Source organism: Fundulus heteroclitus, chromosome 15 (assembly GCF_011125445.2).
Source record: "Fundulus heteroclitus isolate FHET01 chromosome 15, MU-UCD_Fhet_4.1, whole genome shotgun sequence".
NCBI classification, from domain to species: Eukaryota; Metazoa; Chordata; class Actinopteri; order Cyprinodontiformes; family Fundulidae; genus Fundulus; species Fundulus heteroclitus.
Genome location: NC_046375.1, coordinates 18,943,843 through 18,971,358, shown reverse-complemented (window position 1 = coordinate 18,971,358; position 27,516 = coordinate 18,943,843). Strand labels below are relative to the sequence as shown.

Sequence of the window (27,516 nt, the reverse complement as noted above, 5' to 3'; positions counted from 1 at the left end):
TTTTGACCTTTAAAAGCTCCTCCATGGTCAGACATTGAAGCAAAGCAAAATGTGTCTTTAAAGGCAAACAGGCTGATGTTTGCTCTGAACTTGACCATTCAATGGTCCAAAAAGCCTGAGGCGTAGGTTTGCTGGTATTGGTTAAGATTGTTAGAAACTGTAAGAACTTCACTCAAAGGTTATGGCACTCTGATGTTCTCTTCTGATGTGCTGGCTTTCAGAGGCTGCGTGAAGTTTACAACCTCTTCTTGCCGTTGCATCTATCATTACGAGTAACAGAAGTTTCAAAAAGGATTTGCTGTACTTCTTTAAAGAATAAGGTCATCATGATGATCTGTCCACATATTCTTCCTACTTCTTGTATTCAGCTAAATCTGTCTCCTTGTTTTTGAAGCCAGAAACCTGGAGGCTACATCTGTGTATTAAAAAAAGTGTATGTGCTACCTACCCTGCAGTCTCCAGAGCCAGATCCAAAGCCTTATGGTTGTAGGGTTGTCAGATGGATCATCTGCCTTTCTGGCAAACATCAAGAGGTCTGAATTCCCAAACCTGAGAAAAAAAAGTTCACCTATAGGCACTCTAGCAACTTCTTGGTCACATCGTGTCCAGCTGCATCTTGTAGCTGCCCGAGGTGTGAGCTTGCCCTGGCTGGCTTACAAGCGGAGGTGCAAAGAAGGTGAAAGTGTGGTTGGATAATACATCAATCTTCTGACCTCTGCCAGGCACTGAGAAGTAATAAAACTCTCTTCCCACTTAGGAGCTCTGGCAGCTTATTCCTCAAATGAGAGTGTGATTGTCTAAGTTGGCTAAAGGAAAAACATTAAGCAGCAGGGAGGTTTTGTGTTATATCTCTTTAATATCCTGACTCATATAGAGAAGAAAAAAAAAAAGAAATATCACAGCAATCGGGCAACAGTCTTAAATATGTTGCACATACTGTAGCCTACTGTAGTTCAGACATTAGTTCATGTTGATTAGTGCTTCACCTAAAAGACTTTGGGAGGTTGGCTTTATTAAATTTAGACTTTTGATGTTTGAGCGATGTACCTAAATATCTATAAATTAAAACAAAAACATAAAGGAAACTTTCTTTAAAAAAAATACCTAAAACTACGAAAATTATTGAGTTTTTTTTTTTAATGCATGACAAATTGAAATGTCATGTAGTAATATAAAGGCAAAGGTATAAATGCTGGTGTAAGCAGCGGCTTTCTCCTCTTTCTTTGCTATATGGATTGCTCTCCTGAGGATATCTGGAACAAACTTCCAGAACATTGTAAAAGTGCTGAAACCCTGAGTTTCTTTAAATCCGCCTGTTTTGTTTAGAGTTGCCTTTAAATGTTGATGTTCAATTTAAACTGTTGTAGGTAGTTGAACATTTAAAGCTGGAGTCTATGATTTTTATGGAAGTTTCCCCAGGTCCCTTTTTGAATAACTGCGCAAGCACAAGGCTGTATTACCCTGCTCTTCCGCTCTTCAGAGGTTGGCGTGAAAAGGAAATCTACCAGATCCTATCTGGTCTTACTTCTTTCTACTAAGGCCTTCCATTTCTTCTCATAAACATGAACATGGTTTGCTGCTTGCATCTCTCAGCCATTGTTAAAGTATACAGTGAGAGCAGCGGAGCTACAATGAACGGCTAACCGCTAAGCTAACTGCTAACATAGCCGCTAAGCTAACTGGATACATAAACACTAGAAGTGCGCATGGGTAGCCAGCAAGCGGAAACTAGGAAGGAAAGAGCACGGACACTGGTATTATGTGAGTATGTCAGAATGATTGACCAATAGATAAGGCAATTCCTCCAGAACTTGAGAGCCGGGGGGGGGGGGGTTGGGAAGGTTGGGTGATAGCAGAAACAAAACTCTAACAAATCCATGCCCTTCGTACCCTTCGTACTGAACAGCAAATATGGATTTTTACAGGCCCGCAGCTCCCACAGAGAACTATTTTTTAACCTCCTTTTGAAATTTTTGGCTCATTTCCATCCCAAAGCCGACATAATAAAGTCTCTCTTATCATCTCTTAACAGTGTGCATGTTTTCTAGCTTAAAAGTTTCCTCTGTCCTTCAAAATTTAAAGGTTAGCCACTCGCCAACCTAGGATGCTGGTGTGCGCTGAGTTCCTCATCCCCCTCTACGCGCCCTTCATCTAGAGCAGTCCAGCCCAATCTTAACACCAGCTGCTGTCTGCGTCTCTAATTATAGCCTCTGCAGTGCAGGCTCCCCGAGCAAGACTGGGGGTCAGGTTACTCAATCCCACAGCTCTTACACATGGACACACACACAACATCATTTAAAATGGGTCTCATAAACAACTTTTGACAAGGCTTGGAAACTCACGTGGGGCTTGGCAGAATATTAGTTCACTTACTCCCAAAATTGACCTCTGCTTGACCAGCCCGGGTTCTTAGGGCACCTTCTCTGGTTAAAATGCGGGTTATAGCTTTATTTAGTCTAAAATTGCTACCGTTTAGATCATACAACTCCAGAGAGCTTGAAGAGAAAAATTACATTCTGTTAATTATGGGTAACAATCATAAATAAATGAAGGAACTTCATAATTTAATTTCAACAAGTATACTAATTGCTTCAATGAGATTTGAAGTTAATAAGTTAGATGTTTCCCTTACCAGGCTCCATCTCTATTTTGGACCCTCAGAGGGGGCGGGGTGATTCTCACTCAACTGACCTCCTTCTCTCTGCTCCTTTCCATTCGTCCTGTCCTCGGGATGCCAGCAGAGTCCAAATTTCAGAACCCTTGACTTGATTTCTTGGATGTAAACATCAAGTCAAGAGAAACATACCAAGGCGGGGGCAGTAAAGCGACATTATTTCAAGCAATCGCTCGTTTTCATTTGGACGGGCCTTTTGAGTGTATTTTTAGACCTGGTGAGATCCAGCTCAGCACAACTGTTGCTGAACGTCGTCTTTTTTCAAGGGGGGACGAAACGTTGTTTTGAAAAGAAGTTACATGCTGGTTTCCCTGGTAACGCAGCATTTCCAGGATCTCTGAAGGACCAAAAGTCACCTGTGAACTCAAAGAGAAAGGTACTTTAAAAGATGATTTAACCTGCCCTGATATTTGCTGTAGTGATACTGTGGTGTGCGAACACATGATTTAATAATACATGTCTCTGTCAGTTGTTGCTCTATGAATACCTGCCTGGTGAGGTGCGGTATTGTCAAACAACATATGCGGTGTATTTGCTCCCTGGCCTTGCCGGCGGCAAAAGAACAGGGACAGCAAGGCAGGGCGGTTTCAATCCTTTTTTCTTATTCAGGCGGTGAGGAAAGAACCTCTTTGTCCACATAATCAGGGACATCATCTCTTCTTGAGGAAGGTATAACTCTTTCAGCCAGGCTCAGGTGGCTAGTCTTATTTTTGGCTGCCGTATGGTCATCTGTAACTCAGACTGCAGAACATACTTATTTTGCATCCAAGATTTCTTCAAAGAAACCTTGGATCTGCCTTCGAGAATGAGATGTTCATGCATGTTTCATCCCCGGCGCAAACAGAGGAGAGCCGTGGGTAAAAGAGGTCAAGAGCTGCTCCACGGCAGAGTTTTGAAGCTCTATGACTTCACACGGAATCTGGCTCTGAGACTTTAAACTGTAAATGAAAATTGGTCATTGTTTCATCCCATTGCTGAACCCCAACACTTTGTTACATTTACACTAAATGTAACAGGACACACACCTTCCTAAATGATCCAATTTTATCTCATCAGTCCCCACATTATATTCCCAAAAGTCTTGGGTAAGATCAAGATATTTTTGGCAAATATGAGACACACTTGTGTTTTAGACAGCAGCACTATTTGCCTTGTAACTTTCACAATGGTGCCATTTTTACTCAGTCACTCTCTCTTATCGTTGAATTATGAACCCTGGCTTTAACTGAGACAAGTGAGGTCTGCAGTGATTTAGATGTTGTTCTAATGTCTACTCTGGTCTACTCTGAACTCATTGGCTCACTCCCATTTCTCCACTATCCCATGTTTTCTCCATTTGTGGATAATGCCTCTCAATGTGGTTCAATAGAGTCCACAAAGTCTTAAAATTGGGTTTGTAATACCCTTGATCAGACTGGTAGAGATCAGCTACTTTGTTTCTAATCTGCTCTTGCATTTTCTGCCATTGGATCATGACGCGTTTTGCCTTGTGGGATTTTTTTAGCCTACTTCATGTTGCTGAATAGAATCTATTTAAGGAGATTTCTTCATTCCACAGGTCAGGTCAGGCAATAATTAGGCCAGGTTAGGCTCAGATAAAGTGATTAAATACAATTAATTCATGACTTAACAAGGAAGGCAAGTCCTATTTCACAGAGGGTCAGGTCGGTGTGAATAACCTTTTCTATTAATAAATGAAATTATTATTTGAAAACTAATTCATATATTTCCTTAGCGTATCCTTGTCTGATAGTAAAGTTTGGTGAGCTGAAGCACTTGGGTGTGGCGAAAATTTAAAACCGAATAAATCTGTATGTCATGTGAAGTTCTGTGTAGCATTTGTGAATACAGGTAGAGACTAAAAGCAACTGGAAGATTAAATGAAAAACATTGTACCCAAAAAAAATATAATATAGCACAAAATGTGCAGGTCAATGGACGCTGACTCATATAGTGGATTGTATCATTGCTCGACTTCTGCACCAATCTGCCTTTTTATTGAGATGGTGACAGTCTCAAATAAATTTCACCCGTATTCATATTTCACTTTCAGACTATCTTCAGCCTCTGTTCTCTGCTGCTTCCCAACCTTTTTGGCTCACGACTCCACAAAAAGGAAGCAACATGCTCTATTTCTAAAGCCTGAGGACTTCAAAGTGTCTCGTATTTCAAAAGAACACGAAAACGTAGATTTCTGTGTAGCACATGTCCTCCATTTCTTTCCTGTTAAGCATCTTGAGATCTCTCAGAAGTGTCTTGGTATTCGTAGGGGACTGCGAAGTCCAGGTTGGGAATTACAGTTTTGTTTTATAAACATCTTTGATGGCAAATGATTATTCAACAGTCTTTCCCTCCTTTCCTTTTTAACCTATTTTCCCTGTAACATTGAGCATTTTCTTAAATGTGATTTAGAAGAAAGGTTCCCATCTAAATTACATTATATATTCTGTGCAAAGATGATGAGGAGGATGATTGAAGATGCTAACCACTTGTTCACTTGATCTCTTCTTGTAGATCATGTCCTGAAAAAAAAATAATACGAAGGCGAAAATAAACCAAAACTATAACTTCAGTAAAAATGAAGAAATGTACTATCCCAATGTAGGAGAAACATTCAACCAACCATAAAATCAATCCTTCGACTAAAATGTGTTCTGTTCCCTCCGGGACCCACTAACATTTATTGGTACCTATAAAAGAGCTGCATAAAAAATTTAAACTGAAGAAGGTTGAATTGCCAAACTGATGGACCTATGATCCATATGTTTTGACATATTACCGTACTAAAAAGACCCAATGCCAATCTATTTTCAGCTTTTAGGAGATAAACCTCAGATTTTGATTAGAAGGGTCCTGGGATTCCATAGGGTTCATGATGCTACGCACTATAATTTAACAGAACCAGGCCCACAACACCACAGCTACTCCATTGAATTGAATGGTGAGCATCAACTGATTTTCCATGTGGTCATTCTTTGTTTTGCACCAAACAAACCTGGACTGTGTGTTGTTGAAAAGTTCAATCTCATCTTACCAAATCACACAATACCAGTTAAAGTCCTATTAGCGTTTATCAAACTCTATGTTCATGATGTAAGACCATAAAGGTAAAAAAAGCTTATTTTTTTTCTTTCATGTAGTGACAAGATAAATATGGGCCCTCATCCAGCCAAGTGGCCAATGGGTGTGAGAAACTGACCTCTGTTAATGCCGAGTGTTTAGCACAGGGAAGAAGAAAAGTCATGGTTTAGTAATTATACACTCTAAGAAGATTTGATGAATTATTTAAAAGCAAAGTTTTTAGGTTAAAAAGCCTTACATATTTCTGTATCATATGAATTGCTGATAGTGCCGGTAAATGTGGTGCCAATGATTGGGGGGAAGAAAACAATTATTGAATGTATGAAAAACATATAAATGTGTTCAAACTAAAGTATGGATATTTCCTACATTTTTAACATGAGAATGAGCTACGACGGTGAATGAGAACTTTATTTTGTAACACCTTTCAGACACTTTTGAAAGAGGTACGGGTAACAATGGATTTTTGTTCTAAGCGCACTCACATTGCTCAGTCACATTTTCAACGGAGCTTTTGCTGCCTTTCGTTTGCCCTCAAATGCCAGAAACTAGTCTTCTTTCACATTGTTCTAATTCTGTGAATTCCTGCGGCGGGAACATGGCAACAACAGTTGGTGTCCGTGAGTGCGTGCGCAGAGCAGAGCAGCTCAGCGTGTTGCAGAAACAACAGGTGGGCTGGGTCATTTGCAAAGAGGACAGATGCATTTCAAAGAGAAAATAGCTGCAAACTTTGGCATAGATTTTGATCTGAATAGAAAAAAAAATTGCCATTGCTCATGAGGAGTCTTGCACAGTGCGGCATTGTGTTACATCTGCTACAAGAAATATTGACGGCACTCTGGTCTTCAATCATTGCGACACTGCTCAATAAGTTCCCTTGATCAATGGTCATCCTTTTTCTCACATGCACAACTGCTTTCAACAATCTCACACACAGCCCACATCAGTGTTAGGGCTTCTTGACTCAGAAGCATGCAGAAATGCACATTGGCGTGTGTGGGAGTAACATTATGCCAAATTGATTTTGCAGTTCGTTAACTGAATGGAGCAACGGAAAGGTCAGCCACAAAATCAAAGCACATCAGACTTCCACACTGTCAGTAATGGATATAGCTTAAAAGAACAGTGACTTTGCTGTAAAACCAAATCATGGTACATTGAATCGCCTTTCAGTAAAGCAACATTTTTAGATTGTTCTACAATGACATTCCAAATTGTTGTTCAACAGAAGAAAACCCAACCTTCACAACAAATTAGCTTCCATGTTCCCCACTTGTCACTCGGAGCTGTCATATAGGACATTAGTTTACATGATGGAGTATTGCTAAGTACGGCTAATGAGTTGGACGTACAACTATTGGTGTTTTTCTCCTTGATTTCATTGAAATTTGATGTTTAGAAGTATCGTGTTTTGTATAGCTGTAGAAAAAATCCTGAGCCATAAGTGGGAACTAAATATTTTGGCAAACAAAATAAAAAAAATCATTGCAGTAGGTTATGGAGAGAATTGAAATGGATAAATCTGATCAAGTACCAACTGTTCAGTATCACCCACATCTGCCGATAATGATTGCCATGCAGACAGACCTATGGTGGGTCCACATGAAACAGTTAGCCTACAGCCTAAATTCATCGCCACGATTCTAGCCAACACCAAAGTAAATCTTTTTTTTTGTTTTTCAATCATAAGCAGTGAACATGCCCCAAGGTATGTTAACAGGTTGAGGCTAAGGTAGGGCTGGACAATATAGGAAAAAAGCTTATCAATAAAGAAAAATGCATATTGATCGATATCGATAATTATTGAAAACATTTAAAACCATATTTTATGTGCAGCTCTGCCTGGACATTTTATGATATTGCTAAATGATTTAATTTTAATAAAGAACACAAACACAGAATTTCAATTAAATCTTTATTTAACCAACTTTTTTAACCATAACAGATTTTTTTTAAAGAAAAATAACTTAAGAAACCAGAGTTATATTATTAAATACTGACAAAGAATAAAATAAAGTGACCAGAAGAGTGACCAAAATAAATATACCAAATAAATAAATAAAATAGCCTATTTAGGTGGGAATAGTAGCATACCCTAGTAACTTCTCAGGTTTCATAATTGAGAGGCTGAGGCAGGGCTGAGGTCCAAGGTTGTGGCGTGTAAGGACACAGCCTGTAGCTCATTTTGCACTGATTCTCTGCACTCGTTGCACAATTTAGGGAGCGCTGTTAGAGAAAAACCTGCATCCCGGAACATTATATCGCGGATCAAGAGTGGCGAGTAATTGTTTCAAGCCAGGTTTTTCAGCTGCAGACAACAGCAGCATATCCATCACTATGAAGCATGTTACTGCATGCGTTATATCCTTATGCTGCTTGGACGCTTTTTCATTTTATCACAAAGAAGAGAGCCCAGTTTAGCTGCTATACCTGCTTTGTTTTAGAAGCTCCATAAGGTTCCTAAGAAGACGCGGAGTCGCGCGGGGCTGACACAGCTCGCGCTGCTGCGGGAGTGAACTGCTTATGTGATGAAACAAGTTGGTTGCGTTACCAGACTTTGTTTTTACCGGTTCCTTGCAAGCTTTACAAATCACTGTGGTTTATTTCTGTCAGACTGGCGAACTAGTAAAACCCCGTTTTGGAACAATTTCCTCCGCCGCTCCTTGCTGCAACATATTCACATGCTCTGTGTTTTGGTTTGAGAGGGCGGCGCTTTGTGACGGCGTGCCTGGGTCCGCGATTACGATTGGTCGAGAGGAAGTAGTGACTGTAGCATCAACTAATATGATAGGCTGAAAGGAAGGAAGGAAAACTGTCTATCGAAGTTTTATCGACCCTATTTTTTCCTATCGCGCCACACGTCTATCGATCGATATATATTGTTATTGAATTATCGTCCAGATTAGGTTATCCTCTCTGACATTAGTGCATGGCTCTGTTTTAACACTATCTAGATTGCTTAATGTTTTCTATGATTGTATTGCTGGCCTGTAACATAAGTAGTTGAGGCAATGCCAGTAGAATATAAAATTTACAAATGGCAGACATGTAAGGAAGCCAATGAAATAAACTTTGAATTAGAAGTACAAATACATTCATACCAGTTTAAGTTATGTAGATGATCATTAATAATAACGTTTGCTTCAGCCTCTGTGTCCTTATTAGCATCCAAGATTTCTTGTGGATTATCAGCGTATTATAATCTGTTTTTTTTTTTTTTATTATTGAAAAGCACTTTTGCTGTCTACTTTGGCTGTTGTAAAGGGCCACATAAAGAAAAAATATATATACAAACTGAAACCTTTTCAGTTGGAGCATTCACTTTGTTTGATCTGTGGTGCAACTTTAACCAGCAGAGTTGTAATCCTCAGGAAATAAAATGGTCAGATTGTGTCAAAATGCCTCAGAAAGAGCTAGCATGATGTTCACTAAAACCAATAATATAACAACCTGAAACTCACTTCTATTTGCCAATCCCACCCAGCCATTGAGCGTCAGCCCTTGATGTTTACGGGAATTGTTGGTGTACTCAGGAATGACAAACAAAGAGGACAATGAGTGACTTGGTGGAATACAGACGGACAAATACAGGCGTCCGTACAGGGATAGCAGAAGCTCTGATCTCCGTTCGAGAGCCAGCACTGGAGGAAGCTCTCTGGAAAACCCCTTGCGTAGGTGACTTCACTACAAGCAAGGGCAAAGGGCATGGGCTTTGCTTGGCGCATAAGTGCAGAGTAAAGTGGGAACAAGAGGAGACCATCTCCAAAGTGTTCCCAAAATCTTAGAAGGATGAAATAATCAAAAATACCCTGGAAATAAGACGTTCTTTCACTGGAATCAAAGGTGGTGAGTCTAACTCCCAAAAACTTCCCTTTAATCCTCTCTGCAACAAACTGTACACTTGACATAATATAGTCAGGTAAGTGCTGGTATTCAGGCAACTCCTAAATCCAGATGTATCCATGGGATGTCCAGACAGAGGCATGGTTTGTTACTCCAGAGATTCATTCATAGGGGTCAACCCCTATGTGCCTGAATTATTATTTATAGGCTGCATGCATAAATTCTGAAATGAAAAGATCCAAACCTGTTGGTTTTGTTGGGATCAGACAGGCAGGAGAAATGAAATTTAAGCCATACACAGTGTTGTTTTTCTTTAAAAGGTTTATTTACAATGACCTGATACCCTCTGCCGATGCTGAGGGTAAGCTCAAAGCTGAAGGTGGAAGACCGGATGACAAATGCTATGTCGGAGTGTAGGAACAGGCTTGGGTCATGCACAGGTGATCAGGAACAGGGCAGAAAAATCCAGGGGCTCTGCAAGGTTGTAGGACAATCCAGGTTGTTTTCCAGAAATCGGAAGACCGGGTAGATTGTTCTAGGCAAGGCAGGGAAATCCAAAGAAGTAGTTGTGGTCAAGACAACGTCTTGTCAGGCAGGAAGAAACGCTGGACTTCTGCTCACTAGTAGCTTTAAATCAGGGGTTCTCAGACTTTCCGTGGCCAGGGAACCCTTAACAGCGATAACATTTTTCCAAGGACCCCTTTGGTTTCCTCACGCTGATAGTATTTTAAACAGCTTTTTGTGCTGTTAAATAATTAGGAATCATGTATGTTTTAAAATATATATATATATATATATACACCTAATATTAGAGATTTGGTGGAGATCAGATCCTCATTCTCGATCAAGCTAAACCCGATGTAACTGTTGTCATACTTCCTAATTTTAACTGATTTGGCTTTTACCGTACTTGATGAAGTGGATGGAGTTACATTTTTGTCCATTGGGTTACTTAGGGTTAGGGTACCCCCGGGAGTCAGCAACCAGTGGCTTGCTGACTCCCGGGGGTACAGGGACCCCTGCTTGAAGGCCGCTGCTTTAAATAATCTGGTGTTGTCCCAGTATCTGCTTTGAGCTAATAAGAAACTTGAAACAGGTGTGTGGAATAAGTTTCTTATGCGCAGCAGAGGAGCTGTCTTATGGGGGCAGTGAATAATCCTTGATGAGCCTGCAGAAGGTGACGTGGGGATGAACGCAGACAGCAGACAGGCCAGAACCATCACACATTTGAACTTTAACTTAATGCAGGTCTGTCACCAGGAACATTGCCTCCACTTACAGAGTCCTCTCCTGGTTCTATAAATGAGACAGGTATAATGAACACTTGAGCTGGACCTTCAGAGAAAAGCCCTCACGCATGTGACAGAGTAATTATCTCTTTGTAACTGTGCATGTAGACTCTGAGAGTCAAGCAGGGAAACAGACAAATAAATGAAGTCAAAAAGCCCAACACTTGCAGGTAATCGTGTTATTGGAGCTCAGCTTGTCTGCCACACAGGATAATGAAAAGTTTCTTGAAAAGTGAGTATTTCATCTCACGGTGTCGATGTAACCTGTCTTCTCTCTCATTCTCTCACTCTGATTCATCTTGCCTCCTCATATCTCTCACGCTCGCGCGGGTAAACTGAACATATTCTAATGAGTCACCATCATCTGCGTGAATAAACACCTCCTGCGTGAAGGCTTATTAATCATACAGTTTATATATCTGTTTGCACTCACCAAAGTTGCACAATCGGTTTAAGTTGTCCTCTTGGGGTCTTGGAAGAACGGTGACCTAATGTTGCAAATTCATCTTTTTTTTTTTTTAACAGTAGTGTAATCTCCCTGCAAATATTTAAAAAAATGGCAAATTTGATTTAAGTAGTTTCTGCAGGAAAAGGTTCCCACTTAGTGAAATTATTATTTTGTATTACAAAGAAGAGTTCTAACATAATAAGTGTAGCTATTTTTACTTGTTTCTACTTCGGAAAGTTGAATTGAGTGTTGAGAAAGTTTTAAGCAGTGATTCATGCTGTTCTATTCCTTTCAGGACCAAATATAATGACTCAGAGGGCCATTTTTCTTAGCCACTCTTCAAATTGGGTAGTAAAAGACATGCCATTAAAGTGGCGCAGACATATGTTGATCTTCAGTCAGGGAATGGCCAGAAAAACTCTGTTAATTGCGTGAGGTTGAACACATCTAAAACCAGAATAATAATTAAAAGGCTTAAAACAAAACTGGAACTGTGATAAACTCTGGATGAGGATCCAGGTTTAACTTGCCTCCACCCGCAGTATGCAGGTGTCATCTCTGTTTTTTTTCCTGCACTCCCGTCATACTCTTATATATCCTCATTTTGTTTCAAGAGGCAATAAGTAACCTGTGTTGTCTTACTCCTGTTCTGACGTTGTGACATACCCAGTGTGGTCACTAGATAAGCCAGGCTGCCACACATTTTCTGATGCAGCGCTTCCACAACAAAGAACTGAGCACAAGTGCCCCACTGCTAGAGACTAACAAAGAAATATAGCAGCAATGACCCGAAAATAACTATACTTATTCAAACTGTATGCTATGTTGTCTGCCTGGGCTTGCTGGGAGCTTAAAACTGATGGCATGACCTACTTTTTGATTAATTCAGCTAATTGTTATCTCACCACTTGTGGGCACTCATAGAACATTGACATTTAATTCACAGGCATCGAGAAACTTCTAAAACGTAAAAAAAATAAATAAATAAAAAGAGACCAAGGCAAAAACCCCTTACCCCATCCCGATGCAGCAGAACACTGTGAATTCCACGACAATAATCCTAATATACACACACTATTCAGAAAGGGAGGGCATCAAAGAGTTGACAGGAATTGATCTTCCACAAAATTGCCCTTTTTTCCTTATGCTGAGAGCTGCATGCTTTTCATTATGGTTACATGGTGAGGCAGCGAACAGAGCCAAGACAGCTTTGAGGCACAAATGCATGCACAGATAATGGTTCAGGAAAATGATTACCATTGAGTCTGAATGATGACAATGGAGTCTTTGAAAACCGGAGAGCTGTGCAGCAGCCATGGATCTGTCTGGAAGAAAAGGGGATGATATTAAGGCGGCTATAATGGCTTCTTATTGCATTTGTGATAGAAAAATTCTAACTATTGTCATACTGGAAGAAGTGGAGGTGGTGGAGGAGTATAAATACGTCGGTGTTCACCTGGACAATGGGCTAGACTAGAGATGCAACTGTGAAGCCGTCTAAAAGAAGGGACAGAGTAAACTGTACTTCCTGAGGAAGATTGGGTCCTGCAGGGTTTCCAGCAAGATGCTGCAGATCTTCTATAAGTCTATTATGGGGAGTGTGATCTCCTCTGCCATCATCATTTGGGGTAGCAGCATCAGAGCAATTGACCTAAGGAAAATCTATTTATAAAGAAGGCCGACCTTCTTCTGGGATCTCATCTAGAAACTCTGGAGATGGTTGTGCTAAGAAGGATTCTTCATAAAATTATAAACATTATGGATAACTCTAAGCATCCGCTACATCAGAGGCTTTTCCAGATCTGCTGTAAGACAGACCAGTACAGGGAATCCTTCCTGCCTGCAGCCATCAACAACAACTCTGTGACAAAACCACATAACGTGAGTTACAACAGCGTTTAATTTCCCTTTGGGATTAATAATGTATTTTGTAATTAGATTGAATTGCAGCTGAGAGACTACACGCATTGAGAGCAGGCTGGGGATTTCAGTGTGTCTGAACCAAACGGAGGTAACTTGGGTATTGGTGGGTACAGTTTCTTCTTTTTCCTTAGCAGATATCCTAGAAATGTTTTAAACAAGAGCAGACGGGTTGGTCAGTGGAGGTAGGTTCTCCAGGTGAGTGCTGCTGGTGCGATGTGACCCAGGCTGTTGGTTGTTATGACCTAACAACCACAGCAGTACAATCTGGCAGCTGCTGGAGCATCCCACTGGTCCTGTTATACTCTCAGATGACGAGAAGGATTACTGTAGGCGAGTGTGCAGCTCCTCAGGAACAGCAAAGATATCATAATAGCACTTCAGGATCTAGACTGGAGGATGGTAACTGTAGATAAAACTCTTCAAAGCTTCATTTTAGAGAGCCACAGATTTGTTTAAAATTAGTCTAGTTTTCAAACATGTAAGATGCCTTTTCTCAAGGTTTTTCTTTTTTACATTTTTTATGTTATTAAAGTGCTGAACAGTAACACGTTGTGTCACCCGAAACATGGGATCACAATATTTATTCAGCAGCAGAAACCATAATGTTAGTGGGTGGAAGGAGTCCGCTTTCTTTGTCATATCGATCATACTGAAATAGTCTGAGCAGCAGCATGCAATCTTCAGAAATGTGTACATTTTTGATCAGGGTTGCATTGAGAAAGCTGTTTTATGATCAGGATCGTTTCAGATTTGGCTCTGAGACAGCTAAACGTGGGTTAACAGTTGAGATCAGATGTTTACATACACCGTATGAAAAGACACATGACGTTCTGGTTCATTGATCATATTTGCGTTTGAGCTGTTGCCTTAAAATACACGGACAAATGTGCCCCGATTTAACTTCAGTGTTGCTCACAAAGCCGTGACCTTTACCTTAATATCAGGTTTCAATTGTGTACAAGCTTGCAGCTTTGGTGACTGTGCTCGTGCTTTCTAAAGATGAGAAAACATGATGCAGTTTAGCATATTACTGTACGTTGTGTAAAATGATTTTGTTTTTCTACGTCTGTCTCTAGCCCTCTTCAACAATGAGCAGTCAGACGAGCGGTGGGGAGGCCAGCCCTTCGTCTCCGTCCAATCAGAGGACGTTTTTGGATGAAGTCATTTTAACCTTCACTTCACCCATGGCCTGGCTGCTGGTTGTGGCCCTGATCCTCACATGGTCAGGAGTGGCCATTGTACTCTTTGACCTGCTTGATTATAAGACTCTAGCAGGTAACAGTTTTTCTTTATTCTCATCATCATTATACACACAGTAATCTTATACAAGGCATTTCATATTAAATGCTTTTATACGATTGTTATAATTTCATCCAGATGGGATTATAATGTGGTTTTAAGATTTTTATGGCATCTAATGACAACTCCCATCCTCTCACCCGTTATGCATTCTTTTGCATTTCAGTCATGCATTCATTCCTCGCTCATAAAGCTCTGAGACATTTTTGAAGAAGACTTCAAAAGTGGTCGTGCTCTCACGATGGTCATCATTTCTGGCACGGGGCAACACGCCCCCTAGTTTACCAAAACAGCTCATCAGCTTTAACAACCCACTCATTTGACACAGAGATGCTTTGAAGATGACCCCTGTTTCTGTCTTCCTCACACTCACGTCTTCAGCTCCACGTTAACCTTAATTAGCGTCCTCTTTTTTTTTCAACTGATGCAGCAGATCAGAAGCTATATGCACACTGAGGATACCCGCATCTCCTCTTTTTTTCCCCTTTAATAGCAGAATCTCGCACTGGTAGAAGTGAAGTGGTAGAGCGCCCAGTGTCAAAACGCATTCTAATAACATCACCGCATTGTGCGATTAAGAAAACGAGCTTAAAGTAATGCCATTTGTTCAATAATCACTGCCTACAGCTTTTTCCCCCTGTAGGAACTGGGAGTAGCTATTTCCCCCCTCGCATATCTTGTCTTGATTTTACAACTTAATTGTACTGAGTGATCACATTTGGCTTTCTGTGATCGCACTTTAATTACTTCATTGCCACAAGATAATGGGTAAATGAATTTCATTGCACTCTGCGCTATGTTGCTGACAGATTGAAGAGAATGTAACAATTAGGTTCTCGTCTTCTAACGTCTAAGATTGTCCGCTGACGGGCCCCGTTGGTCAGGCTCGCAATGCGCTCCCCCTGTCAGCCAAAACGACACAACCACTGACAAGTAAAGTCAAATAAACACAGCAGCCTTGCCACTTTTTGACATTTTGCCCTGTTACAAATACAAACTATTTAGTTGGAAACTTTGTGATAGGGCAAGACAAAGTAGTGCATAATTGTGACGTGGAAGGAAACCACTACTTTCTACACGTAAGATCTGAAAAGATGTGCATTTGTCTTCAGCCCCATTTACTGTGACACCACTAAATTAAATTGTGTTCCTTCAGAGGTCACCGAATCAATAAACAGAGTCAACCAGAGTGTTTAATCTCAGTATATATCCAGCTGTTCTGCCAAGGCCACAGAGAGTCTGGTTGGTAGTTTGCCATGAGATATGTAGGGGAAACGGGAAACATGTGGAGGAAGGACTTCTGGTCAGAGGCGACCAAATCAAAATTAAACTGGTTTAGATGGAAAACACTACGTGTGACGTAAAACGAACCGCCTCTACCTGTGGGGAAACATATGGTAGTGACAGCAGCATGCTATGGGGACAGTAGGGAGGAAGAGGCTTTCAAAGATTTGGGATTTCTGTAGCAAGAATTGAAAAATTATCTTTACAGATGCTCTCCAATCCAAGTTGGAGCTACTTTGAACGGACAAAAATCCTCAGTCTCCACATAAAGTGAGCTGATAGAAGCACAACTCAAAAAACTTTTGGCTGTTAGTGCAGCATGAGGTAATTTTATAAATTATTTCCTTTGGGGCTTTGAATACTCAAAGCATGATTTGCCTTCCACTTCATAATTGTGTGCTACTTTTTTGTTTAGTTTAAACTTAAAATACACCCCTCCAAAGATAAAAAAAATACATGCCGTCTGTGGTTGTGAGCTAAAATAATAGGGGGGAAAAAGTGTAGGAAAAGTGTAGGAAATTGGAATACCTTCATAAAGCGCTTTAGATTATATATATTTTTTTTTTAAAATTGGAAAGGTCCTCTTGACGGGTTGTTCTTTTTTGAAGAAAAACATTTTATTACATTTTTTCTACGCGGATTATTTAGATGCATCAGGACACCTTAGATTATTTTAAATATAGTAATTACGCTCTTACATTTGTAGATGTGTGGATTCTTTTGTTATCATGAAAATCATGAAAGGAGCCCAGTACTTTGTTCACTGTTTTGCTTTATTTTTCTGTTATTTATAAGCTTAGCAAAGTAATCTACCTGAATGTTTACATATATTCATAAGAAAATTATGATTTGTGGATATTCTAAAAGAAATCATTTAATGGACAGTGATGACATTCACATTCCAACCTGAGGGAAATGATGCGGCATATCTCCTGCTGCATTTATTTCTCCAGTCAGTCCCATACATGTCCATGTACTTGGAGTATCTTTTGATGGAAGGATACGCCTGTTTCGCACATTCAACAAACCCATCTTCAACTCCTGTCTTCACTCTCCTTTTTTTTTTTTTGACCCTCCACCCAATCACACCCTCCTCATCCTCATGCTGTCAATCCCCTGCCATCCCATTCAAAGACTACACGTCATACTGTGACGACCCCGTGTGTTTATCACCTGGTAAACGAACAACTAAACCACAGAGTGCTGCATGCATGGATGCATCAGTTTGGAGTCAGATCTACTGATCTCTATCTGGGTTTTCAGTTACTTTGCCTTGACTTTCTCCTCTCAGAGGGTAAATCAATGCTCATTCAGCATGAAACCAGTGGCCTACATCAACGCAAAAATTACTTTTCTTCACTAAACTCCAATACATTGTCAGCACTATATATATATATATATATATATATATATATATATATATATATATATATATATATATATATATATATATATATATACACTCTTGATTGATCATAAATGACATTTTAGAAATAAATTCAGTGAGTAATGTACAAAAGGGAGAGCAAATATTTTGGTATAATCAGATGCTACATCTTAGGAACTTATGCTTTAGCTTAAAAATTCCCCATGCTGAATAGGAAGTTTTGATTTACTGTTTGATTGTCACAGCCCCTGGTTTCGGGCATTTTAAGCTGTTTTGCTATGATGTTTAAAGGGTCTACTGATGGATAACAAATGAAAGATAGCAAAAACACAAGGGAATTTGTCTCCTGCACATCTCCAGAAACGACTGAGGGCTCTGATGAAATGTTACCTTTTTCTTGACATACAGCTATAGCCAATGCATTTTTTTTCCTGATTTGTTTTCCACTATAAATAATTGATGATGACAAATCAAATTCTCTGAACAAGATGGAAAAACTGGACGTATTCCAGTACCGTAAAGTCTAATTGATCCATATATTTTTTATTTTATTTTATGCAAATTATGTGATCAAGTCATCATTTTTTCCAGTGGTTTAAAAAAGGTTAACAAAAGTAATCCTTAAATGCTTTTTATATTCCATTATAAACAAAAACTCAATCTGTTTTAATAGGAGTTTTGGCAGTAGAACAACACCAAGTAGTGCACAATTGTGAGGAGAAAGATACATCACCCAGCTTTAAACAATTTGGTTCTAAAAAATAATCTGAACACTGTGGAATGTGCAGTACTTTTTAGAACCACCTTCTGCTGCTATTAGGGCTCCAAACATTTTGGAGTATTTCTCGATCCAATCAGTCAGATTGGATTAAGTCTAGTCATAATTTTATCTTAATAGCAATGTGCAATGTGATTTGTTGCACCAAAATACTTCACACAAATACAATGTTAAGAATTCATTCATGTTTAACACATATAATGAATAAAAGAACACAAATAAGTGGAAGTTTTCAAAAAGGCCTCAGAAAGCAAGGAGGTTTTGACCTAGATTTAAAAGCTTTAATGATGGGGGCACAGCACACACAAAAACTGGGAGTTTGTTCAATAATTTGAACCCTGCCGTGGAAAAGGTGTAATGAATGTTTCGCCTCACACTGCTGGTTGAGACAGAGAGAAGCAGCTGGTCAGCTGAGCTCAGAGCTCCGGGTGGACAGTTCGGATGAATGCAATGTCAAAGAAATGAACGGTAAAGGCAATTTATATGACACAGATTCTTAAATTGAGTTAGGTCTTCATTTTCTAACACGTGAAACACTAAGAGCTAAAGCACCTCTGGCCTAGCTCTGCTGTTACATTTTATGGTGGATGTCCTGCTGGAAGCTGAACTTCCACCTCTCTCTCTCTAGTCTTTTAAAGGCTTTAACAGTCTTTCCTGAAGGATTACTGTGTTTTCTAGCTCCATTCATCTTTTCATAAACTTTGACAGAACATGGTGCTGCCATCCCCACGTTTCATATGGTCATTGGTGTTTTTAGAGTGATGGGCAGTGTTGGCTTTTTCTGAAACATGTAAAGTTTGCAAATGAGCCAAAGGCTTCAACTGTGGTCTCCTCTGACCAGAGCACCTTCTTCGACATGTTTGTTGTGTCACCTACATGGCTTGTATAAAACCGTAAAACTGATTCTCAGTATTCCACTCTGTATTGAATTCTGCATTTCACAATTAATAGTTATGCCAACAGATCCTGTCTTAGCTGTAGATCCCTGCCAGAATTACCCCAGGCCTATTTGTTGCTCCTCTGACTGAAACTTTCCTTGCCCTGAGTATCGGTTATATTGTGGTATTGCAGTTGTACTATCCTGAAAATCGAACAAACAGTGCATAAGAGGCCATAACCTACATCTGTGTTATATGTCTCTATATCTTCATCCCTGACTTGCCTGCTGTGTTCCTTGCTCTTTATGATGATGTTTATTCACCGATCTTCTCCAACAAACCTCTGATATCTTCACAGAACTACTGGGTTTGTGCAGAGATTAAAATTACACGCAGTTGGAATCTACTGATCAATTAGGTGATTTTTGAAGATAATTGGCTTTTTGTTTCATATTTATGCTCTACATTGTTCTGCTGTTGTTCTATCGCATAAACTCCCAATCAAATAAATAGATATGTAATAGTTTTGATTTAACAAAATCAATACACATTCAGTATGTGGGAATATTTTTGCAAGGCCCTGTTTATGGATTTTGGGATTTTTTACTTATTAAAGAGTTTTGCTTCTTTCTGTTCAGATTACTTAAATTTGTTATTCATCAGTATGCCCCTTAACTCCCGGTGTTCAGGAAAATGATGAATAATCAGCACATACGCAGGTATAAGCAGAGAGAAGCTGCATGTGTGTTCCTTTGTTCTGCCTGGGTCTGTTTGTCCTCAGTGACAGAGTGACTTTGCTTCCTTTTTTCCTCAGCTAATTAAAAATAATTATTATTATCATACGTACAGTTTGCCAGGCTCTAACCTGTCCTGTCTTTGTTTTGTCGTGTGCTATCTCTGCAGTTATCTGGCAAAAAAAAAATCTGGCAAAAAAAACATGTCAGTAAAAACTATCAGTTGGTGTATACGACATGACAGAGAAGCATTTTTATACAAAGCTATGACTTGTTGTTAAAAATCTTGAAAATAAATTGTGAAGCCTTGTGTATAATGAGTTCCAAACAAAAATCTGTTTATACTAATCCCTAATCCTCATCTAAAACCTTCAGACACGCGTAAAGGTGTCAATTGGTGGTTACGACTAAATACAAAAAAAAAAAAAATGCAGAAATAAAATGTATGCCTGTGTAAAAAGGGAGAGTATAAAGACACAAACTGACAGAGACAGAGTACAGACGAGACGAGGGTAGATTGAAGTCAACGAAATGGAAACATCCAGGAGAAATGAAGCTTTGAAGCAGGGAGCAAAGTCCCAGGATGGAGTGCAAAAGATGGTTGTTCACTGGTTCGTGGCTAGATGAAGTTAGTTAAATCTTTGTTAGAAGAATGACGTCATCTACAGCACGGGGGGGAAATATTTGGCCCCTTAGAGACTTCTTCCGGTTTTAAGGAAAAGACAAAAGACACAGAGGACATCAGCATGAAAGCAAGATGAAACAGATTTAAAGAGACAACATGGATGAGAGGACCTGCGCTTTAGGGAAGCGATGGGGACCAAATGATTTCAGAGAAATGATAATTATCAAGAGGAAATTCCTTCCATTTTAGGATTTTCTGCCTGTGGGTTGAGTGCCAATCAAAGATATGTCACAGCATTAATCAGTTGTTTATGAGGCTCCATTAGCCTTTGCAACTCCCCCACACTGAGAGAAAAAGGCAAAAAAAAAAAAAAAGCAACTTCCATCTGGCAGAGGGAAAATTAAAGAGATCCACAGAGATAATTAAAACAATGCATTTAGCACTTTGGAGGCAACACTTATCACAACACACAGCTAGCGATGAATCTGCCAATTCACTGGTCCCTGAGAGAAAAAGAGAAAAGAGCTGCACTGCATAACTGTTACAGGACTACAGCTTTTTAAACTGTTCGTTGCTTAAAATGTGTTATTTTTAAATATATGCAGCAAAGTAAAAAATGTGTTCTCTTTATCTTATAGATTATAGCAGTTCAGGACCAAGCCAGGGACACCAATTACAACTGCAAAAAGCCCAAATAACTCTTGTAATTTACAGATAGGATACTGTAAAGATGTAAGTCACAGTTAAATAATCCATTAATTTGTTATAAAAAGCATTATTTGCATGCATTATAGCAGGATTTATCTTTAACAAAGCAGAGACACCATGCAGCTCCTTAAATTATTGCACATAACAATACATCATTACACGGTTGCATTTGTAACATGTAAGAAATGCACCAATTAGAGTTTTGAGGCCAGTTCCGAACTCCTGTCTTTGAAAAGCTTCCACCTACTGATACCAATTGAAGGCTGATTCTGATTTCTCTCTAAAGGGGACGTATGAGATAAAATCCGCTTTTTTAGCCCTTAAGCACATTTTGTTGTGTACAAAAAAAAGCAGAATTAAAAACCATGATATATCCAGACCAGCCAGTCTGGATAAGGGCACGATCAACATGAAAATTGTTTTAATCCGGTCAGATTGACATGTTGATTAAAATAAATGTGTCCAACACTCATTTTATATTGCACGTTTAAAAAATTTTAGATTACAAAGACTAGAAACCTAGCAACCCAAATTACAACCTTTTGAGCATCTTCATGTAAATTTGTTTCTTTCCTGTAGTGCATGTTTAATTCACCCATTACTATTATTTTTTGATTACAATTTATAATAACAAAGTCTCATAACTCCTGACACAGAAAGTAGAGGAAAAAACAGAGACAGAACCAACCATGCTCCAGATAAAACAGATTAGAAGATACTTTAAACCAACGTTCAATAGGTTTCTGTCATCATTTAAACAGAGTTTCATCATTTAAGCCAATTTTTTTGGGGGGAGGGGTGGGGTGGTTAGCAACTCTTTCAAAAAAGTACTTGTTTTAAAAAAATCTGTCAAGAGACCAAACTAAAACTAGACTCTTAGTAGTCGGTATTAGTACCAATCCTGTAAATTATAACCCATTTTACTGTTAATTTGGAAAACTGTCTGTTCGCCCTTGTTTGTTTTACTGTAATGGAAAAAGTCAGTGAGAAATTGCCTTATACCTATGCAGACAATGTCAGAGAAAGCAGACCAGGTAATACGCTCAACTTTTTTTTTGGCATGTGTGTTACTTTAGCTGCTGTGGTGTTATCCAGCATGTAATCTGCAACATACACTGACATGTTTGAAAAGCTATGTTTGACGTTTTCTTGTTTTTTCCAACTTTAAAAAAAAAAAATTTACTGGCTGTTTCTGTACATTTTCTCTCTTTCTTTGTCTACTTGATTGCCGCTTTCTCTCCGCAACCTGTTTCACTTCATATTGTGATTTTTTTTTTGTGTGTGTTTTTAATGACATGTTGCCGTGTCTCCTGCTCAGGTCTGCCTCCTCCTTCTGCCATCGGAAAGAGAGGTTTGAGGGCTCGAGGTAAGATGAAACACACTCACATTTGCGTGTTAGTGCCCAACTCCAATTATGTCGCACTACAGAGTAATATTATACCTGAATTTCCCCACCGCAGGGCAGTACAGGATATTCCGGTGGTGTTCAATTCTACAAGTCAATCTCAAACATCTCGCTATGAGAAACAAAACATGAGTTTGAGTTTTATAATGAGCCCAGTCATAGCGGTATACAGTCATATTCATTAAATTAGAATATTACTGAGAGGTTCATTTATTTCAGCAAGTCAATTCACTTGGGGAAACACAGGCTGGTGATGTTTTACAGCCTTTATTTCTGTTAATACCTTTCTTTCCCACCTTCAGCTAATAAAAACACACCATTTAACGTTAAAATATTGCATTGGACCAATAAAAAAAAGCAACATTTTCTGAAATGGGGGCTTAATGCAAACGTATGTTTAATACCTGCTTTGAAGTTGTTGTTTTTATTTTATTTTATTAAAAAGCCTCTTAGAAATGCATATTTAAATTTACTGAATATGGCTGTAGTCAGAAAGCAGTAAAGAAAAAATAATAATAATCCTGACAGCTCAGTGTGCATTTAAATAGATGTGACCACCGAGCTAAAAATCTTGACAAGAGAAATAAATATGTGTATGGGGTCACAGTCTAGAATTATTCTGTAATGCTTTATTAATCCCAAAAAGACATTAGTTGAACAGGAGATCAATCAGAATTCTCCAAGGGTCATACTGAGATACCAGTACAATCTAAAGGTCATAATAATTTCAAGGTTCACAAACTTAATTTGTTTTTTGGCACCTGATAGAAGAGTTGGCTTTTGTTATCATTAGACATGAAAACTCATTGTAGCTCAAGGAAATCTGTTGTTGTGTGTAGCTTAAAAGCTGTAGAGTCTGCACTATATCACATTATCATCATCTCAAATCCAGATGTTTTTCAAACCCAAAATAAATCCTTTTAATTTAATATGAGCCAAGTTGTCAAACTGATTCAGGCTTCCTTCACACCAGAGCAGGACTCTGCTCTGACATTAAACATAGATGTTCTCGGCTGGGTTTTGGAGGGGTCCACTGGGGTACATCAAGGATACAGTGAAGAGAGAAGAATTTGAAGAGTGGAGGCTGTTCTCATGCCAAGGCAACAACTTCCCACCACCTATAGTAGTTTACAGCAGTTCAAGTCATTTATATGCCACCCTCTTGCACCAGTGCTCTGTATGCAACCAAAGAGTATCTCACAAAGCAGCTGAAACAGACAATCATTATGCGGCTCAATGCGCACACACCTCCAAATTGGGTGGTTATTTGGAGACTGGAGGAAGTTGTGATATTTTCCAACTGCGGTTCAAATGCAAAACGCTTGTGTTACACATTGGCATTGTGTCTTGCAAAGTGGAAGGAGAAGATGGAAAAAGCATGATTAAAAAAAGGTTTCGGGCTTTATAGTCCCGATGTGATCAGCCAACATTAATCAGAGGAAAAACACATGTTTGGGATTTAATTACATGACCTTTCTGACAGAGCAGATACTGCATGTTGGTGAGTGCAAAGTGGACTGCGCCAGATTAAATTGATGCAAAACAGATCCTCCGTTAAAATGCGCCCTTCTAATACCCTCTAAAAGCTAACACGATGGCAGATGGTGCTTCGTCCTAGGGCTGGACGATAATTCAATAACAATATATATTGATCGATAGACGTGGTTTAATAGAGAGAAAAAAACAGTTAATAAAAAGTTCAATTAAAGAACAGTTTTCCTTCCTGTTGCATTCTAGCCATGTAGGTACAATACAGTCATTATACCCTCCCATCCAATTACAAACAGCATGTGTTCTTTTTTTTAAGACTTAAATTTTTGGTAAAAAGTTGGTTGAATAAAGGGTTGTGTTTGAATTCAGTGTTCTTTATCTAAATTAAGCAACAGCATAAAATGGCCAGGGCTGCATTTAAAATATATGTTTTGAACTTTTTGATAATTATCAATATCGATCAATGTGATTTCTATTTTATCTATATGCTTTTTTTCTATATCATCCAGCCCTACTTTCTCCTTCATAGCAAAGCTGAGACTGATGATGTTGATCGATAAAAACCTGCTCAATTAGGGATGTTGGAACAGTGTTAAAGGTCTTGGAGCCTGTAGGGAAGTTTTAATCTGGTGTCAAAGGGTGTTTGTGGTAATGTAAAAATGAATGGAAGAAGAAGATTGTCGCACTGTGGTCCCATTTATGACTTATGTTGTACAAAACAACTGTGCACTGGCTCCTTCTTAGGAAAAGAACTAGCATTCTTGATTGTGATTCTCCTGAGCACCAATCAACATGAATTACATGTAACGGTTTATTGAATTTAGTTATAAATATAATCTAAAAGGAATAATTAGCCAGAAAGAAAATAAATTTAAGGTCACTTTATCAAGGAAAAATAACTTTGTAGTCTTATTGTACACTTAAACTGTTTTCTTGAATTTCTCTTTCATTTTAGCTGCGTTTCGTTCACCAAAACCAAGCCTTGCTGGAGTCCACAATGACGTCACACCTCAGGAGAGCTCTGATTGGTTGGACATGATATGGTCTTTTGCAGCGAGTTTGGTAGCTCCTGATGAGGAAGAGGAAGGTATTCATCTGCTAACTGAAACCCTCACATGTAAGAAAACATCCCCTCATGCTAATTTACAATTATGGCTAATAAATAACCTTCTTCTCAACCCATCTAATATTTTATTAAACTCATACATTTTCACTCTCATAATTACATTTCTGCTGGAGCTGGAATTAGGATGAATAGAAATATAGAGGTTACAGCTCAATACTCCATTGTAAGACGGCTCTGTAAACATCCTGATTACAGATCAATGTAAAGGTATCAGGTTTGATTCCTAATCATAGTAATGTACTGCTTGCATGCAGCAGAATTAGGTTAGATAGAATGAGCAGAAGCCAGATTTTTACTTTACTTACAGATGAATATGTTCAAGACCAAAGAAAAAAGAACAGCAAAACTGAATTATTCCTCTACACGTTCAGTTTATGGGTTCCTCCTAGTGGTATTATTTGCATTTCAAGAAGTATATTTGTTACAGCTAAAATCACTGGACTCATTCCATGACATACATCATTTATGTTTTTTTATTTTTTTATTTTTTTGTAGCTTTAAGTCCAGAGGAACTCTGAGGGAGAGGAGTTGGGAAAACAACGAGCAACGATAACCATCCAAAAAGAAGATGTGGGAACTGGAATGAGCCGGAGGGGAATTGTACACATTATATCATCCTAACGTTTATTCTGTCTATCTGTAGCTGTAATCTGATCATTAAAGACTCCTATTTTAAACCACTGTCTTCGATTTCTTGTCTGTGGAAGACTGCAACACTGTTAATAATCTTGTATTTACTATAATGGAGACGTAGAACAGCCTGTCCAGCTTGTACGAAAAGGTTCATTACAAAGTGCTTTGTAATTAATACATTTTTTAAACTCTGTTGCCAATTGATGACTGTTTAATTTTCTACCTTTACAGCATGCCCTCTTCAGTTGCACAAGTTAAGTCATCCCAGGTGTTTTTTGATCGGTGCAGGAGAACATTGCCTTTGACTTAAACCTAGTTACTTTGCTCATATACCAACTCAGATTTTTATTCACTAAAAATCAAATCCCAAAGTCCTAAATTATCCCAGATTCGTGTCTTTGAAAATGCAGTTGTTCAGTTGGTAAAGAAAAACGGAACTACTTAAACACATGGATCTAATCTGAGGGTTTTCAGTGTTTTTTTTTTTTTTTTTGTTGTAGAAATACCGAACACACTGTTAGCCGCCATGGCATTGAAAAATAGCAACCCATATTTCCCCCTGCTCCCTCCTTCTGTTTTGCTCTCCAGTCTTTCCATTTTCCCGGCAGGTGGTTTGAGTTGGGAGTGTGACCTGTGGCTAGACTGTTCCCATGTCAACTTTAGACAAGTTATGATGCAACAGAAAAAAGAAACGGTAACAGAGGGAGGCCTGCATGGAAAGTACCCCCTCCTCCCCAGTGGGTCCCTACACTCAGACACTGAAACATCCAAGGACGACGGCACAGAAATGCTCTGTGAATAGAAAAAAAGACGAAGTACAAGGTCTCTAAGCACTGAAGATTAAAGTTACTACTTTATGCCTGTTTGATATTTCATTGGGTCTTTGTGATCGGCTCTACCTAATTTCTGAAACCTAAATACATTTTTCTAGTACCTGTCATCTGTGGGCAAAACCTAGGACAGGACTTGTGTGACCTTTTTAATTAGTGACTTTTTTACTTTTTTTTTTTTTTTTTTTTTTTTTTTGGGTATTTCAGGAGTTTAAACCCTTTTTCCCCAACCCCAAAGAGAGATATGTGATGAAGCATTTCTAGTAGTTGATGAAGACTTTTTTCTCCCAATTATTAAATCAAAGGTTTAAGAGGATGTTTTATTCATTCCAAAGAAGCTGTGCAAATGTGTCTAATTTGCCTAACTCACCCTTGCTGTGAAGGGCACATTATTTTGTTTTTAATCTTTTTTACAAAAGTAAGAATTCAGTCCAAAAGTTAGAGTTCAGAGTGGATTTCTATAAAAAAAATGTAATCATTACCACTACTGTTTACATTTATTATATTATTATATTGTAGGGAATCCTTGTGGTTTTTGTTGCCATCAACAAGCTTCTGGCATAATTTTGCAGGACATTTAAGCACTCCTCTTACCATGGATGGTGGAGTTTATTTGAATGGATCGGTTCCTGACGAGTGGATCCAGAGCTTAACATCGGGCTGCATGTAGGATCTTAAAACCAGTTTTGATGAATGTCTGGGATCATTGTTCTGTAGGAACACCCAGCTTTAACCAGCTGGCTGTGGATCTGAGGTGAGTTGAAGGACTTTGAGGTATCCCCACATTGTGACACCACCACCATGCTTGACGGGTTGTACAGTGATCTTGGGTTGGACACGTTTTTGTGCTAAATATTTAGCTTAAATCAGCTGTAATTTTTTTTTATCATTGACTAACTAATGCTTTGGCATTTTGTGGTAATTCTAATACATTTCCTTTCCTCTGATGCTGATAGTTAAATCGATGCAGTTAAAAGTTGGACACATCTGAGTTTTCCAATTGGACAATGACCTCAAGCACAAATACAAACTGGTTTTAGAATGGATAAAGCAGGCTTGTATTAAGCTACTAGAATGGCC

At 38.9% G+C, this 27,516-nt stretch overlaps 1 protein-coding gene across 4 annotated transcripts; it reads left to right on the top strand.

Annotated features, from left to right (window-relative positions):
* Positions 1 to 2,685: 2,685 nt before the first annotated feature.
* Positions 2,686 to 25,652, top strand: LOC118556003 (triadin-like). Of its 4 annotated transcripts, XM_036147613.1 has the most exons (7): positions 2,686 to 3,050; positions 14,335 to 14,533; positions 16,976 to 17,017; positions 21,962 to 21,985; positions 22,270 to 22,317; positions 24,803 to 24,964; positions 25,469 to 25,652. In XM_036147613.1, exons 2-7 carry the CDS (start codon positions 14,347 to 14,349, stop codon positions 25,489 to 25,491), a joined length of 486 nt encoding a protein of 161 aa, XP_036003506.1. In that variant the 5' UTR covers positions 2,686 to 3,050; positions 14,335 to 14,346; the 3' UTR covers positions 25,492 to 25,652. The 4 variants fall into 4 exon arrangements, with proteins under 4 accessions (XP_036003506.1, XP_036003508.1, XP_036003509.1 ...); XM_036147615.1 differs by lacking the exon at positions 16,976 to 17,017; XM_036147614.1 differs by lacking the exon at positions 21,962 to 21,985 and having other exon boundaries at positions 2,691 to 3,050.
* Positions 25,653 to 27,516: the final 1,864 nt, after the last annotated feature.

What these genes read in the sequence shown, in the direction of transcription:
- LOC118556003 (XM_036147613.1), top strand. Translation starts at nt 14,347, where the DNA reads ATGAGCAGTCAGACGAGCGGTGGGGAGGCCAGCCCTTCGTCTCCGTCC. An exon ending in GAGAGGTTTGAGGGCTCGAG is followed by an intron (nt 22,318 to 24,802) that starts GTAAGATGAAAC and finishes CTTTCATTTTAG; the next exon opens with CTGCGTTTCGTTCACCAAAA. An exon ending in GCTAACTGAAACCCTCACAT is followed by an intron (nt 24,965 to 25,468) that starts GTAAGAAAACAT and finishes ATTTTTTTGTAG; the next exon opens with CTTTAAGTCCAGAGGAACTC.